At 44.9% G+C, this 17,642-nt stretch overlaps 2 protein-coding genes and 1 long non-coding RNA gene across 7 annotated transcripts in view; 1 reads left to right on the forward strand and 2 right to left on the reverse strand.

Annotated features, from left to right (window-relative positions):
- Nucleotides 1-10,005, reverse strand: part of arhgef1 (Rho guanine nucleotide exchange factor (GEF) 1) — a 23,584-nt gene extending 13,579 nt beyond the window's left edge. Inside the window, exon 1 of one of the 3 annotated variants that reach the window (XM_085917633.1) lies at nucleotides 9,503-10,005. In XM_085917633.1, coding sequence (XP_085773759.1) covers nucleotides 9,503-9,638 — 136 coding nt within the window. In that variant the 5' untranslated portion in view covers nucleotides 9,639-10,005. The remainder of the gene's footprint in view (nucleotides 1-9,502) is intronic. The other 2 variants (XM_085917630.1, XM_085917631.1) reach the window with 2 other exon arrangements.
- Nucleotides 9,842-15,492, forward strand: LOC147053758 (uncharacterized). 3 transcript variants are annotated; one of them, XR_015066852.1, is made up of 4 exons: nucleotides 9,842-10,362; nucleotides 13,679-13,766; nucleotides 14,162-14,326; nucleotides 14,997-15,492. It is a non-coding gene; the product is annotated as an uncharacterized LOC147053758 (long non-coding RNA). The 3 variants fall into 3 exon arrangements; XR_015066853.1 differs by having other exon boundaries at nucleotides 13,679-13,706; XR_015066851.1 differs by having other exon boundaries at nucleotides 13,679-14,326.
- erfl1 (Ets2 repressor factor like 1) overlaps nucleotides 12,249-17,642 on the reverse strand; it is a 6,108-nt gene continuing 714 nt past the window's right edge. Inside the window, exons 2-5 of the mRNA XM_085917634.1 lie at nucleotides 17,049-17,283; nucleotides 15,860-16,037; nucleotides 14,152-14,281; nucleotides 12,249-12,955 (exon numbers count right to left, since the gene is read on the reverse strand). Coding sequence (XP_085773760.1) covers nucleotides 12,249-12,955; nucleotides 14,152-14,281; nucleotides 15,860-16,037; nucleotides 17,049-17,283 — 1,250 coding nt within the window. The remainder of the gene's footprint in view (nucleotides 12,956-14,151; nucleotides 14,282-15,859; nucleotides 16,038-17,048; nucleotides 17,284-17,642) is intronic.

The raw sequence follows: 17,642 nt of genomic DNA on the forward strand, positions 1-17,642 counted from the left end.
TCGGCAGCCGCCGAAACAACCTCACAGAGGAGCAAAGAAAACCGGCTCCTAACGGGAAACCGAGTGGTCTCATTACGGTCGACTCACTTTCTTGGTGGAATTATCTCATTTTAATTGCACGCTGGGGTCATCGCTCGGTGTGGTTAGATGATACGCGTGGGCCGCCAGTGCGGGCGAGACGCGCCTTTTGTGGTAAGGTCAAGAGACTGTGGGCCGAGTACCCGGTTGCCTTCATGAATGACTTCCCGAGTCGTTCCAGTTCATTAAGAAGCGCTCGTTGTGTAAGAGAATTGTGTTGCCGGAACACTGACTAATAAGGGAGGGTCAATGTGGAGGGGGAGGGGGGCACTGTAGTGAAACAGTAAAAATAGTTGCTAAATTAAACAGTAAACAGTCAAAATGCAGAGCAATTTGCTTCCATATCCATAAATGTCAAAACTGGCATAGTGAAAGCAGCCCGTTTCACAATTTTTCACATTTGCAAAGGGCAGCTCATCATCATGCAAGGCCTAAACGTCGCTTGCTTTCAACATTGACTCCCAGCCGATGATTGGGGAAGTGAGAGCTTCGTGTTGCTAGAAGCCTGATGAACAAGCAAGGGAAGGTGAGGCAGACCAAACAGGAAACAACAATAACAGAGGTTTGGAGCACAGGCATAAATCGACGCCTCCCTTCATCTGCAAATGGTTGGAAATTGTGTCAGATTAGATGTGGACAGAAATGAAAAAAATATATATTTTTTCATAGCATAGATGTACATGTGTACAATGGAAGTCCTCCAATGAAAGAAACGGCTGTGATGATCTGTGTTTCTGAAATTCATACAGCAACATCTCCCAAAGGACCGCACTCAGACTCTGGTTTTGTGTTCTACGAGAAAAGAAGGTGTTGACATGTGAATGCGACAGTCGTTGGGCGACCGGGAGAGCCGACGAGCGTTTGGGGGTCAAGGTGAGTTCTTTGCAACAAAGCTCTTTGAGCCAAGGCGAAACCGAGCCATTGAGTGAGCAAGCAAGTGAGCGAGGGGAAGAATGCAACCATTCATTCACGGTCGCTTGCGGTGGGCTGCGGGTCGTTTTGGAGTCGCACGCGTGGGGAGGGTTAACCAAACCAAACGCTGCCTGCGCTGCACTACCAAGGCCACAAAAATAACGCCACACAGACGGATAGTGCACGACTCTTTCAGTACACGTACATGATGCAGGTCGGATTTCCAAAGAAGCACAAAAAATGCACGCCGCGCGAGTCCATCCTTTTGGCTGTCGTTGAAGCAAAGTTTGAGAACTGGACTGCTGCCTGCCAAACGAGTGTGACGCACGTCGTGACAGAGTGTGAAGCTCAAGTCGGCCAGGGAGGTCAAAAGGATTGAGTGGCGAATGTTGGGTGAAATTATTATTGTTAGCTTAGCATAGTTAGCATGCTCGAGTCCTTCAAAAGTTATTAAGAGGTGACGGCGGGGGAAGGCGTGGTTTCGGTGCTCTCCCACCCGACACATTCCAGCTATTACTAAGTGTCAGGTGGCATCAATCTAATGATAGCCATCGAGCGTGCGTGCTGGCGTGTGTGTATGTATATGTGTGAGAGGGAGTTAAGACTCGCCACATATGTGGAAGGGGGCCATTCCGATGTGATTGTGTGTGTGTGTGTGTGTGTGTGTGTGTGTGTGTGTGTGTGTGTGTGTGTGTGTGTGTGTGTGTGTGTGCGCGCGAGACAAGTAGTTTAGTTTTTACAGCAGCATTCCTCGGCCCTCCAGGCTGCGGTCCAACACTACTTAAGACGCCATAGAATAAAAGCTATACAAATTAATTGGCCAAGGTTTGACAAATTCTACTACGACTGTGAAATCTGGATTTATAATATCAACTTAGTGTAGGGTCACTTTGCCAGGTACAGTGGTGCCTTGAGGTCCCCGTGACACAACCGAGGTCCCAGTGAAAGGCGGCAGTCAGCAAGAGGCAGTTTGACAGAAAGAGAACAATTTTTCAAACAAAACATGTAATAAACCGTTGACATGCTAATATAAATATGGTACTAATGCTAATAATATAAAAGAAACATTATTTTTGTTTTACATATCAATGGGTGAAATCCAATTTGATATGCAGAACAATTCAACAAACTGAGTCAATGTTGAATGAAACCAAGCTGCGTCAATCTCGGGGCAGCTGAAAAAAATGACCGTTCCTTTTGCATCAAATCAAAATGGCGCCCTTTGACGCACTCCAAGCTGCACCTGGACAAGTCGGGTCCAGACGCTCACAATGGAGCCCACTTCCGGTACTCTTGTGCTCAACCAAAAATAGACCTTTGGCGGTCGCGGCGGCTAACGGCTGCCGCGTACTCGCCCCGCTCCTCCGGCTGCACTGGCTCATTAGCCGCTGCTGAGGGGATTCCCAACTGCAAACACACATGATACTTAAAGAGAGTGAGCAAGAGAGGAGCACTCATACAGTGCAAGGTGGTGAGGCACGCAGACAGGAAGTGGGTGTAATTTCCTCAGGAAGCGATCAGAGCCATTTCCTCACAGCGCCATCAGACGGAAGAAAGGGAAAGCCAGACAGAAGGAATGGAAGGAGTGGGGGGGGGGGGGGGGGGGGTAAGATGATAAGGCCTCGATGCTGACATGAGGAAGCGGCACAGGAAGTTGACACGGCAACAAAACCTGCTGATATTGTAATTGCACATCCATGACAGTAGAAGGCAACCGTGCTTTCATAGAGATCAGAGTAGAAAAAGTGTTATTCAACAGATATTTCTTTTTGGTTTTCTTTCATGTTACTAAGAATTTAATATTGTGCAGAGGAGTATTCATAACAATTTTATAGACAACCGAAAAAAGTTATAGTCGCAGCAGAGAGTTGGGGTGGTGGGAGCTAAATTATTTTCTTCTTCCTAAGAATACAAAAGAGAAAATAATTAAGAAGCATTGTTGTATACTGTAATCCTTTTTTCTTTCAGGACCTATAGTGCAGTTTTTTTTTTTTACAGCTTTTGGGACAAACGCTACCCCCCACGGCCCTCATAGACTAAACACAGAGAGGGAGGGAGGGAGGGAGGGAGGGGGGGAAGAGAGAGAGAGAGAGAGAGAGGGAGGGAGGGAGAGAGAGGAAAGCGAGGGGGGGTACGTGGGGGGGGGGGGGGGTCGTTGCAGACCAGGGAGGACAGAAAAGTCAGGAGGCAAACAACAACAAAGCAGAAGAGGTCAAGCAGGAAAAAGAATCACCTGAAAATGTTTGCGTGGGGGTGGGCATAGAGGAAGGAAGCACGTGAACATGAACAATGTCCTCTCTTCACAAACACACTAAACGCTTCCACCGGGGAACAAATGCTTTTTGGCTGCAGTTGGCAGAAGTGACGTAAGCTAACACCTCGGTGAAAACATACTGCTGTGTGTGTGTGTGTTCCTGTTCACCATGCTGTTACATAAGAGCAGCAGGGATGTTTTATGCAAGCACTACGTGACAGGTACAGTGAGTGGTGCCTTGAGGATACTAGCCATTGGGTTGTTTTGCCTTTGTCGTCAACTATTTTTTCCAAAAGACGCATCGAGATTTTTCTCTTCCCTTAATGTTGTGATTGTGATTTCAAATATCTTTCCTGTCTTGCTACGGCGATTTCACAAAGTTCCTCCAAACAAGTGTTATTTCACACATAAAATGAAAAGTGGCGGCTTCAGCTAGCTGGAAACAAAAGCTCACACGGCCAAATGGCGGCCGGGCAATTTAAAAGTAACGTGCTCGCGTTGAGTTGGAAAAAGTGAGGGGCAACACAAAACATCTTTCACAAGTGCAGCTGCTTCCTGCCTCGTGCGCCTCGGTTCAGTGAATGGGCCAGCGGCACGTTCTGCGGCAGTGTTCTTTTGCCACAAGTCGGGGAAACATTTGGAACTCTGAGAAACAAAAAGTTGGAAATTTTTCCAAAAAGATTGTGGAGGGAAAAAAAGTCATCGAGGGAGGGATAACCCGCTTCTGGATATGCCCCCCACCCTCGCAAACACCAGCCAACGTCCATTCGTCTGTGCGCATGCGTGCCACTGCACACAAAAGGCGAAGCTATCCCAGAAATCTCACCGCCGCTTCGGCAGCCGGTAAAAAACAAAGCGCCGCCCGGTCGGCCGCAGTGGCACTGGCGAGACATTACATTAGGGAGACCTGGCCTGTCCAATCAATGTTAATAGGCAGAGAACACAATTAAAAATTTAAAACGTAGTTTGTCAGCGATAGTTTCAAGAAAATAAAAGAACAACCAACTTGGCCTTTCAGTTTGCTAGCTTAATGCTATTGCTAATACAGTAGGCTGCCGTGCTTTGACCCTTCAACGGATTGTAATTCATATGTTCTTTATCCTCTGCAGAGAACTACAAATGGTTCTGTTAATTTTGTCATGATTGTATTTTGATGTCCATTATACTAAATGCTGTTTATTTCACATCTGACTGGATTCATGAGTTCTTTTTGTCACTCTCCGATTGTGCGTTCATTTTCTGTTCTTTTTCTTCTTCCGTCCAGAAAACATTTCATTCTTCCACAACCCCCACTGCAGCTACATGGAGGTCACCGGCTCCATGGAAACATTTGATAGGCCAGGAGCCATCGACTGGCACCGATTGGCACTTCCCTTGCTCTAACTGCTTCCGTGTGTGCGTGGAGGCCTAATTGCTGAGGCCAAACACACACTATGAGTGAGTCGTTTATTTATAAATCTGGCTAGTGTGTCTGGATTTCCTTTGCTTTTACATAGCGCCCATGTAAAAATGATTTTTGCCACCAAGGACGTTATGTGGCTACGCTAAACTCACACCAATCCGAAAGATTTTGTAGAGCGTTGTGTTGGGGGGAATATATTTTGGTATTGTGATGAATAGCCTTCCCTCTTCTGGGCAACATAATAGAACGGGTTCAGCTCAAGGCAATCTTTTCGTTTGCGGTACTGATGTTAAATTAAACAGCCGGCCAATTAATCGGTCGGTTTAGCGCTTTGAACATTTTAACAGTGCCCCTTACTTAAGGCAAAGATTTGAAAAAACATATATTGTGTGAAGACGAAGGCCTTCACACGTTAGTCTACTTTTTCATTCGGCACACTTTTTTGTCCCGCTACTACTTCCACGTACTTCATCCGAGTCACTCATTCCAATTTCAACATATTCCAAATATTCACGTGATTAATTCCAGTTTTTTCTAATTTCAAAAGGTTTCAGTTTTTGCAAAATTCACGGCAACATTTTCCCCATTCATTCTTAATGACACATTCAACGTTTCACATTTACATTGTTCCAGTTTGAAATTCACATCATTCAGCACATTCAAATCACATTAGGGAGGATTTTCAAAAATGCCCCATTAAAAATTTCACGTTTTTACGTTAAACATTTTGCGCAAAATTTCACAAAATTCAGCTTTTTCCTTTTCTAATTTCTACATTTCTTGACCAATTCAACTCGTTCCAACTTTAAAATGTTCATCTTTCGCCTACCAATCCCAAAACTTTCAATTTACCGTAATTTTCGGACTATAAGTCGCTCTGGAGTATAAATCGCACCAGCCATAAAATGCACAATAAAGTGAAAAAAAACATATATACGTCGCACCGGAGTATAAGTCACACTTTTGGGGCAAATTCATTTGTCAAAATCCAACACCAAGAACAGACATGAACCAGCAAAACAGGCTAAACGATACAGTATACTAACGTGACATATACACAAACGAGGAGCTGAGAACGGGCCTGACGTAACATTCAATGCCGCATATGCGCCGCATATGCGCCGCTGACGTCGGACTCGTTGTAAGTTGCATTTCTAATTATTCCACAGGCCCATATAATGATATATAAAGTATATTTCAAATAACAACAATATTATCAAACCATCTGTGTCATTAAATCCATCGATCAAATTCCTTGTCCTTTATGTCAACAACGCCGCCGCACGCCACACACATCTAGTATGTGCAAAATTCTCTATATTGTAGAGTTGACAAAGTACCAGGAAAGATGTGGGTTTGGTAAATGGCTCTTTATTTAACAAAACAAGAGTTCAATGAGCCAACAACTACTGAACACGAAAGTTGCTACACGAAATAAAATATATCAAATAACTATAACATAAATACGTTTTTCAAACCTTGTGTCACTCCAAATCATTAAATCCTTCAAACGTGGGGCCCTTCGTCATCTTCGTCATCCCGTGATCGAATCCTTTGTCCTTTATGTAAACAACTGCCGCGCGGTGCCGGTGACGTCACTTTTACAGTTTAAATGACAGTAATCCCTTCCTACATCGAGGTTCGTTTGTCGCGGTCTCACTACAGCGCGGATTTTTGAATTGTGAAAATTTGTGAAAAAAAAATCACATAGAAGTCGCTCCTGAGTATAAGTCGCCCTCCCCACCCAAACTATGAAAAAAAAACGCAATTTATAGTCAGAAAATTACGGTACTAAAAAAATTCACCTTTTCAACTTTAAATTTCCTGCAGAAATTTGCATTTTTTTTTCAAATTTCGTTTTTCCCTTCTAATTTTTACATTTCTTGACTGATTTCTTTACACTGTTCATCTTATCGCTACAAATTCCAAAAGTTTCCACTTAAAAAAAATTCACATTTTAAACTTTAAAATTCCCACAGAATTTTGCAAAATTTCACATTTTGATTTCCCCCTTTCAATTTCTACATTTCTCTACCGATTCAACCCGTTCCAACTTTCAACTGTTCTTATGCCCACCTATTCCAAAACTTCCAACAATTCACAAATTAATACACATTTTCGACTTTAAAATTCCCAGAGAATTTCGCAAAATTTCACAAAAATTTTGTTTTTCCCTTCTAATGTCTACATTTTTTAATCGATTCATCCCATTCCAACTTTAAACTGACCTATATTGAACCGGAAGTGCCCTAAATTGAACCGGTAGTGCCCCAAATCAAACAGGAAGTGCCTCAAACAAACCGAGAGTGCCCTACATTGAACCATAAGTGCCCCAAACAAACCAGAATTGGCCTGAATCAAGCTGGCTTCAACTTTAGGATTCCAAAGTATGGGTTACTAACATGTAGTTTTCATTTTGTTCATAATTCCAATAGTTTGGGCACTTCTTAAACTAATTTTTACACTTTTTGTCTGATTCAGCCGGTTTCAACTTTAGAATTCCAAAGTGAGGGTTACTAACCTGTAGTTTTTGGTTCATTCCATATTTTAACTTTTTTTGACAAATTGTTACCCCCCAAATTTCACTTTTTTCTCCATTCATTCTCTATGGGGCATTCAATCTCTGCTCTAACTTCTATATTTATTGTCCGATTCAACTTCACTGTCATTTGACATCATTTTGTAGCATTCACCAAGTATTTGTTCAGCTTCTTCACCTTCACACGCAATTTCTACAGAAATAGCATTTTCTAGTCTTTTATAAAAGTCAGACCGGAAAGATATTTTTGACATAAAAACCCACACACAACTCAGCCATTAGAAGGCAGTGTAACATTACAGCCAAGAATATTGCTTTGTCTTCCACTACCACTGTAAGTGACTCTGCCTCCATCCATCCATCCATCCATCCATCCATCCATCCATCCACCCAACCCAACCCATCCATCCATCCATTTTCTGATTTTGCTTATCCTTACGAGGATCCATCGCTTTTAAAACCTCAACTATCGATACAAACCATTTGTAAAGCTTTTTGCATTGTTGGCTAGCTTTCAACTATGCTAACTTTGCTAAGGCATAACCAAGTTTTCAACAGCCATCCTTGGACTTTTTTCCAGGCCTCCCATGAATGACTTCATTCTCGCATGCTTGCTTGGCGTCTCGCTTCAGCTCCCCCTAACTGGCCGCCGCAAGACTTCGCATGACAGCCGGGAGAGTAAGTCTTTCCATTTTCTGGCTTTTCCAGAGCGCTAAGCGGGACTGACGGGTGACGATCCTGGCCAAGCAACGCGGATGAAACCAGGGAAGCCATTTGTGCTGACCTCTTGTCTCCACTAAACTGATTTTGACTCATCAAGCGTGAAATAAAACAAGCAGGTGATAACTGTATTGATCTGCTTCCTGTTTATTTAGGATGTAATTTTAATGTCAACCACAAGATGGCAGCACACTATTTTGTTCCACGACAATATTTTTGAGTTAGCTCTCTCTCAAACTGCTACATGTGTAGAAATGTGTTTGTATTATTAGCTTGTCTGCTAATGCTCAGAGTCGGCTCGTGAGAACATTACCTCCCCAAGTCCCCCAACAACAGTTCCACGGCTGCTGTTTATCCTCACGGCAGCCCAGGTTTTACGACATGGCGGAGGTACCGAAGTGGGACAAAACAGCCAACATTCCTTTAAAAGGAAGAGAAGGAGGCCTTTAGGCTGCACACAAGCCGCCACTTGTTGAGCCGGCGGCTAGGCGGTGCCACCAACTTGCTACCCCTCGACTCTCTGACGGGAAGTTGCTACGCCCGCCATCAGCTCCAAGCAGTATTGCAGGGGAGAAAAATTTGCAAAATGCTCAATGATGAAGCAAAGCGTGGACTGACTAACTGCTTATTGAAACCAATTATGCGCTCACTGACGCTTCCTGAGAGGACACACACACACACACACACACACACACACACACACACACACACACACAGGCACGCACGCAAAAAGCAGCAATCAATATTATGCAGACGCTCCTTATTGATCTCGTCTGCATCTTTAACTAGGCTATACAAGGTGGCCATTTTATTTCTGGGTCGCACTTAAAGTATGATGAAGAACAAGTATCGAACGTTTGTTGGGCTTGATGAGCATTTCAGGGGTTCAAACTTTTAGGACTTTTCAATAAAGGTTCAATTCAGGTTTTACTGTTTTCTTTTTGACAGGGAGGAAATTCAGAACATTTAAGTTTCATATTCATTTAGAATACTCGAAACATTTTTCAAATTGGAATTTGTTATATTTGCCGAATATAGTGATAAAATCAATAATATAAACAATGTAAGAAAACGCTCTGGCCGCATTGAGCCCACCGTTTGGAGGTTTTACATCCTTTGTCATGTGCCACAGTGGGGCAGGCATACTGGTGACCTGGCTGTCACACTACAAATAATAAATGATCGACAAGAAAATTCTCCCAATCAGCTGTCGGTCCCAAACTCCAGTAACTCTGTGAATTCCGATGATTTTTTGCAGACATAAATGCAACACATCCTTTGAACTAAACATCAGCGACACCAGAACACACAAACACCTCCTTGAACAAATTTCCACGTGACAATACCAATACTTCGTGCTTTGAGGCTTGAAAAGTGTCATCAAAACGAACCGTTTTATTAAATGGTTTCTATTTTTTAAACAGAGTCGCACATAAGGCGGTGTAGCCCGGCTAAAGCCCCCGTTCGGCGCAGCGTTATCGTGCTGGGGGATTTGTCGGGGGGTGAAACACACCTTCGCGGTCACCTTTTTTCAGCACTTTTTAAAAAAGGTCCAACAAACATTTCGCCGATGGTTATGTTTAAAAGCTTTACTCACCCGCAAAGAGGGAGAAAACGTCCGTCCGAGCGCCTAAATCGTGTTTCGTGTAGGGAAAAAGTTGTCGTGTGTCATCAAGTGAAGTGAAGTGAGCAAAGGTGGGGGCTGGACGGGGAGAGGACGGTACAAAAAACATAAAACATTGTACGCGGAAGTACACGAATACTTACTCACAGAAACCGTCAGTAAATTATAGTCATATGAATATTGTATTTTATAACACCACATTACGACCGGAGATGTTTTGATGCCTGACAAAAAACTTTGTTTGTTTTATTTCAAAAACACTGTAAAATGAGTCGCATCCGCATTGTGTCACACACTAAATATTCCCTCTTTGAACACTAAAAAAAAAAAACATTTTTAAATAACCATTTTAGGTGTTTTTCAACTACCAATGGAAATTATGATATACAACACTGTCGGTATTATGTGTTTTATTGCTAGTAATAATCATTTTAATCAGTGTTTTGTCGGATTAAAAAAGTTCTACCCTAACTAAACGTCGGCTGCGAGATAATTGTCCCTCTTTAAATTACATTTTTGCCACTGTTTAGCCGTTAGAAATGACTCATGTATAACAAATATCATTTCAACTTTTAGCACGATCAAGATTCCTTAGATTTATTTTTAGACGTTTACCACCGCGGCGACGCCAATGCAACCGCACTAAGGTTTCGTTTCAACGGCGTTTGTCGCTCCCTGGCGCATCAACAACGGCATGGCCACGATAGGCTTGATGTTTGATGAAAAGCGTTTTCGTATTTAAAATGTTTGATTAATAATAGTTGCCTGTCATCAAAGGCAAATATTGAGCCCGAAAACTATTCACACTATCGCTGAATTGGAACTCAACCCTGGTGAGTGAAGCACTAGGAATTTTGTATAGTTTTGTAGTTTCATGGAGCCAACAACAGATTTATTATTATTATTATTATTATTATTATTATTATTATTATTATTTGGCAGGCAGCAACAGATAAATCAGCGACAACATAAGTCCATGATCCCAAAGAATTAAGTTTATTGCTTTTCATCTTTTCATGATATTAATCTTTTTCCCCATGTGACCTTTTTACAGAAACAAAGCATTGTACGCACAAAGGCACGCGCACACACACGCAGCCACACGCACACACGCACACACACACACACAGGAAACAGTATTTACAGTCGCTTGTGTGACACATCAGATACTTTACAATAGAGAGTACAATGTGGCTCATGTTTTTTTTTTAATTCCAGAGAATGTAATTAAATAAAATTAAAGTAAAACTTAAAAACAGCTTTACACTGGATGAATGCTAATACAAAAATAAGTCTCCTAGCACATTTTGTGCACCCCGAAGGATTTACGTGGTGGACATTTCGGGTGTAAAAGAAAGACCAAAGGGCACAATTAAAAACTCAGAAAGCATCCCAATAAGCTCATCATATAAAAACATCTGCTTATGAATTATTGAAACTTTAGATACACATAAGCTTAGAACTTTATCCCCCCCCAAATAGTGAATTAAATACAGAATAAAATCACCACGATACAGCTAGCTCTCCTCATAGGTGCTCATCATTAAATATACAACATAGTAAAATGCACACACACGCACACGCTCACACACTCGCAAATATTCATACGAATCTCAAATATTTGCGCTTTTCTTTCCTTTGATCCTCCCCCAGAATGTGCAAGAATATAAAAATTACATTTTCAATGCAGCTTCCAATAAAATAAGTTGGCAAACCAAAAGACATCATTATAAATTTGTGTGAAATCAAATAAATAAATTAAGAAATAAAATACAAGACGAATGTTTTCCATTAATGTGGTGTACAGGATATTAACATCAAACCTAAATAATACAATGTTGTTAAACATTTAGGAGTTTTTTGCACTTCTCGTAATGTGGTTTAAGTTAATTGAAATGGAGAGTAATACATTTGGACTCCACCAAAAACTTGGTTTGAATCAAAATCATTATGAAACAAATACACAAATGAAACAGTGAAAGAATGGATTCCCACACCATTTTGAAGTGTGGCACAAATAAACAAACAAATAAATAAACAAAAAAAACCATAAATAAATAAATAAATAAATAAATAAATTCTGAAAAACAATTTCACGCCAATGGTTTCCATCCATCCGTCCATTTTCTATACTGCTTGTCCCCACGGGGGTCGCGGGCATGCTGGAGCCTATCCCAGCAGTCATCGGGCAGTAGTTGGGGGACACCCTGAACCGGTTGCCAACCAATCGCAGGGCACACAGAGATGAACAACCATTTGCACTCGCACTCACATCTAGGGGCAAAGTCTGTAGGCAAATAACTGAAGACACAATAGAACCCAAGACCAAAATAAACAAAAAACGTATCAAATACTAAAAAGGTATGATATGAAAAGATTTTGGGATTAAATTCAGAAGCAAAACGTTATCACACTACCAGAAATGTACCCAAATAAAATGCAAAAAACCCCAAAACCAACCAGAAACAGAAGCAACCATTTCAAGCATAGGACTACGAAAGTCATTTGAACACAATCCCACTGAATCCACCTTTAGAGGGCAGTATCTGCCCGTGTCTTTGTGAACGTTGATTCAAGCACAGGAAACAAGTCGAGGCCATTCATGTAGATTTGAAGATTCAAATGGCCCTGGGAAGTTAAGTTTGAAGTTTTGGGGAAATGTCTGATGTTGAGGACGTGGACAAAAGGACAGAAAAGCAGAGCAATCAAAACTGAAGTATTAGCTATGGATCATTTTGAGGGTCTCTGCCTCCCTGTGGTGCTCATGCAAGATGGCGGGCGGTGGTGGCGGCGTGAGGGGCATCAGGCCCTTAAGAGGGTGGGTCGACACGGGTGGCGGCAGGGAGGAAATGGGCAGCAGGGGCAAGACCGCCGCCGTCCCCGGCTTCTTCCCCCCCGACGTGGCGTCTTTGGCAACAGCAAAATCATGCTCGTTATCTGAGCTGCAGTCACTCAGATCGGTGATCTCCAGATCCGAGTCAGACTCGGCGTCACGTTTGATGCCGCCCCGCCTTTCTGTGGGGCTCTGGCGCCCGGGGCCCAGGCTGGGGGGCGTGGCTCGGGCGCGCTCCCCACCCAGCAGAGGGTTGCCCAGCTCAGCGCGGCCCAGCAACAGACCACCATGATAGGGCAGAGGCCCGGGTCGTCCCCCTGCTGACACCGCCGCTGCTGCACTGTTGGTACCGCCCCCGCCGGCCTCCCCTGGGGGCAGCAGGTTGGAGAATGGGTGGGGCATCTGAGAGAGGCCGCCGGGCAAGGGGCCGGGGTAGAACTGGGAGGGGTAGAGGGAGCCAGGGGGCAGTTTGGGGCAGTTGTTGAGGGAGAAGGCCCCCGGCAGGTAGGGGTTAAAGCCCCACGGGTAGTCAAATGGTGGGCTGCGGGGGTACGCTCCCAGCAGAGACGGCGGTTTGGTGTAGCAGGGGCCACCTAGCATGCAGGACAACAAGGGTAAATAGTGTCAAAAATGGAGGACAAAAAGTGGTAAACAGTTGAAAAATAGATTCAAATGAGGAGGGAACCCTTTGATCAGCGGCACCTTAAATGCAACACAACCACCTTAAAGTCAGTCTCCCTACGATTGTTCAAATTCCAAATGAAGTCAATCAATCCAAAATCCTACACTTAGGTTTTATTGGTGCAATGAGAGCAAAATGGCGGTGCTTGGCTGCGTGGCAGCGCTGGGACCAACAAACAAAAGCTTCTTCACCTCCGAGCGCATGCAGCCCACTTCCTTCCAACTGCCGAGCTACTCGCTGCCGCGTTCCCCCCTTCGCTTCCCCTCCGTGCGCCAGCCTGCCACCTTATTTACTATGCGGGCCTAATTTGACAGCGCCCAAGTGTGTGCGTGTGTAGCTGGCAGACACATGAATATTGAATCAGTCAGCCGGGCCTCTCTCGCTTGCTTATGAAAACACAGTAATGGGCGCCCACAGGCCACAAACTGAAGCCTGCACCCTCAATTAGGGCCTTCCTGCCTGGGAAGGGATTAGCACGGCGGGGACACATGGGAGGGAGAGGGAAATAAGACCCCAGGACATACTGTGGAGGATGAAGACCAAGAAGAGGAGGAGGGGAGGGGAAGGGTGGGGAGCATCTGTTTACACACTACCTCCATCGTTTTCTGTATTTTGTGTGTGCGTGTGTGTGCAGGCCATTAAGCGGCGTCGGTCACGGACATGTGAGTGATCTCACCTTCCTTCCACTTGTTTGGCAACAGTATGTCCAAGGCGACGGCTAAGTGGGTCTTACTTCACAGTCTTGACTTCAGGCTGCCATCTCTCTTATTTCCTTAAATAATAATTGAGCCACTGAGAACATAAAGTGCATTGCTGCCAACGTAGGTGGAATTTTTCCACCCAGCGATATCGTTCAAACGTGATGTTTGAACGTACCGGTAAAATTATTTGGTAGAGTTGTCAACACTTGGTAGCATTATGTGGAAAAAAAAGATGTTTTTAGCATTTAGGCTGCTTCAGCAGTAAGGTGATGAATTTGACGTGAAACGTTGAGGACGAACAAAAGTATGCAATTGGATTAACTGGGATGGATGCTCTCAGTGGCTCAATCGCTCCTGTCTGCCCGCGTCGCCTGTCAGCCATCTTACTTGCCACGCACGTTCTCACCTGAACCGAGGAAAGGAAAGGTGTCCAGTCGCAGTTTGTCTCCCTCGGGCCCCGGCGCTGCGCTGCCCCGATCAAACAGGGACGATGCTCGGCCTGAGTCGGGCAGGCGAGGAAACAGGGACTGGATGGCCTACATGGCCAAAGACAAGAAAAATACACAAAGAAATGAGAAAAGGTAAACCTTTCTTTCTTTTTTCTATTTACAAGTGAAGCAAAACAAAAAAGTTATTTTTTTCCAGGAAAACTGAAAGCTAATATTGTCATCTCAGGAAATTTTAAATTATATATCTCTGAATAAAGTATTGCTCGGGAGGCAAGGACGGCAGATGCAAGGGCTGTCACGGGCTTAGGGCTGCAAAGGAGAGGACGCGTTTGAGGCTGCGAAGGAGAAATGAGGAGGAAAGCGGGAAGATTAGGACAACCGGCGAGCCAGATCTGACAGCGTGACACTCGATCGGGACGCCGTAGACGAGCTGAAACAAATGGAACAGATGAATCTGTGGAACCGCCGGGACAAAGGGGGGATTTTTGTCCCCCTACTCCCCGGATCAATATCCTGTGTCACCCCGAGTTTGAAAGGCAAGAGCGCAGTCCCCGAGCCGCCAGATCCGCGTTTGCTTAACAAAGCGCATTAAGGAGGCACGCCATTGATCCCATCTGACGCGGCCCCGCTTTCATTTGAGATCGATGACGCGCCGAAAACGCGGGATGAGAGAGAGGAGGGGATCATGTCGTCTTTGGGGGCGCCCGAGGGGGGTTAAAGACGACCTAAAGCCTTCTCCCCGCGACCTTAAGCATGGCGCAGACAAGTGACGAAGACACGCTTGCTGTACTTTTTTTTTCAGATCAGACGGAAACATTTGGGTACTCGTACACCGAGCACACATTCAGTGTTGTCTCTTTCGCGTAACGTCAGAGATCCAACTTGGTGTCGTGGAGCCACGCCAGCATCTCTGGTCCTAGGTCAAAGAGGCCGGCCTCCGAGGGTGGCAGTGTTGTGATCCTCCGTCGGTGGCCCAAACAAGCTACTTGGGTGACTCTTCATCCTACAAGCGACTCAGGAAATCATTCTTCCAAAAAGATTCTTTGAACTGTTCATTTCCAACTTCCAGAAAGTAAATGAGAATTACACAGGCATGTTACCAAACCACATCATTTGGGCTAAGGAAAGTCAGTTAGCTCAGTGCTTACATTCAAAGCAAAATGCCACTGACGGGTTAAAAAAAATAGCATTGATTTTGCCTTTAAACCTTTAAGCAAGGGATATTTGAACACAAACAATGAGGTGACACATGTAGACTGATGATATAATTGTTTTGGGGTGCAATGGAATAAATTAGAGTTGTAGTGATAGTGGTTGTTGAATGTCCTTTCTAAATTTCAAAATTTGTCAAATGTGTGCCCCCCCCACCACCACCACCATCAGATTGGACAACAAAAAACATTTACAAATGCGTGGCAGCGTCAGGTTTAAGGCTGCTTTTTTATGATTTTCATCCATCCAGGAAAGGCGCAGCAGGTACCCGCTAGCTGCAACGGCGAAACCGCATGGCAGCAATAGATTTTTGTTGGAATGAAATCAATTTCTTAATGAAAAAAAAGCAGCACGTCTGCTTTGGCCAGTCTTCTCTCACGCTAATTACACAGCATGCAAATGACATTTGATCAACCACGCCGAAAGCCGGCCGAGTGTGAAATGTCGGCGTACCTCGGGAGTGCAGTCGGGTGTGCCGGAGCCTCCGTTGAAGTGGTTCTGGGCCAGGAAGAAGGGCGAGTTGGCCATATCCAGGATGGGGTAGTTGACCAGTACCACCTTGCTGAAGTTGAACTTGTACGTGAAGCGCTTTCCTTTGGTTTTGTGCAAAATGCGCTTGTTGTAGTAATACCTGAAAAAGGCGGATGGAGGACAGCACATCTTAGCAACGCTAGGCCAGCCCACGATGGGGTACAATATGGGGTGTTACAGTTGCTGAGTGGTTCACTCGTCTGCCTCACAGTCCCGAGGGTCTGTGTTTGAATCCTGACTCAGGCCCTCCTGTGCGGAGTTTAAAAACAGACCTTGTTTTTGTTTGACAAACTCAAAATAGCGCTGTGCCACCACAAAGGTGTGTGTGTGTTCGTGCGTGCGTGTGTGCATGCGTGCGTGCGCGCGCTACAGCCACCTGTCTCAGTCCAAAGAGTGGAACACTCAGGCAGGAATGCAGAATATCCAAATTCAGTCTTTCAGGTGCTCGCTGACTAGATGTGGCCTTGCTTTGTTTGAAAGTAAGCGTTAAGACGCCTCATTATGCAGGACATCAACCTGCTCGGAGGAGCGCGTTCGGATCGGCGCCCAAACACGCCTCTGTGCATTTTGCTTGATGTGGCAATGACGCGTTGGCGCTTAATTGAGCAATTAAGTGAGGCTAATTAAGAAGGCTAATTGTGGGCCCGGCCTATTCATAACAATTAGCCTCCCGCGACAACCCCCATTAAGAAGTGGCCAAGAAAAACAGGCGCAAGAAGGGGGCAACGCATTTGAGGCTGCCCCAAGATGTGCTTGAAATTAAACAAGTTTGGAAAGTCCCACAAAATTCATCTGAAAAATTGACTTTGTTTGGCGGCTGGCTCCTCTGTCAACTTTCCATTATGATGCCCACCGCCGACAAAGAGCAGCATTTGAGGATTATGGATGATTCTTGAGCGGAGGTTCCAAACTTGAACACTTCTTTTATATCCTCCATGTCAACTTGAGCATACATAAGGAATATTTGGCATTTGGAGATGCCGCCAACATCGCAGAAGTGCTGACAATTTTCTGTTAGAGATCAGTTTGATACATTTTGAAGTTATACAATCGTACGTCGACAGAGTCTGACTTGTCGTGGCGACATGGGAGCCAGTGGATGAGCAAATACCTCAATGCTCGGCTGAGTTTGTCGTAGTTCATGTGCGGTTTACACTTCCTGATCCCCCACAGTCGGGCCACCTCGTCGGGGTCCTTGATGACGAACTCGCCGTAGTCGCCCTGCCACGCGATCACTCCCTGGTACTCCTCCTTCTGCAGCAGCTCCAGGATGAAGTGCCACAGCTGGATCTGCCGCGAGCCCGGGCTTGATTCAGGCTTGTAGGCCCAGTCCGGGAAGGCGAACCCTGCACAGAGGCGGAGCGGAGAACTAAAGACGCCCATCGTTAATTCTGTCCATCGCCGGCGGGGACGAGGAGATCGCCGTCTGGATGAGCGATGAAGGTGAAGGATGAGGTGTTTAATAGAACAGCGCCTGCCCTGAGCTACGTTAGCGCACAAGCGCTAGTGCCCTCCGGGCTGCACGGATTGTTCAGGTGTGCGATGACGAGGGATGTGATTGATGCTGCTGCTGCAGCGCGCGTGCACACAATCCTTCAAGCTGCCCGTTTGCACATCACACACACCAAATCGTGTTTGTACTCGGCGAACAATCAAAGTCATTGCAAAGCTGGACCGGAGGGGGGACCCCCACCAAGGCTATGTC

Source organism: Syngnathus leptorhynchus, chromosome 8, assembly GCF_054491065.1.
Source record: "Syngnathus leptorhynchus isolate UIUO chromosome 8, UIUO_Slep, whole genome shotgun sequence".
Lineage (NCBI taxonomy): Eukaryota > Metazoa > Chordata > Actinopteri > Syngnathiformes > Syngnathidae > Syngnathus > Syngnathus leptorhynchus.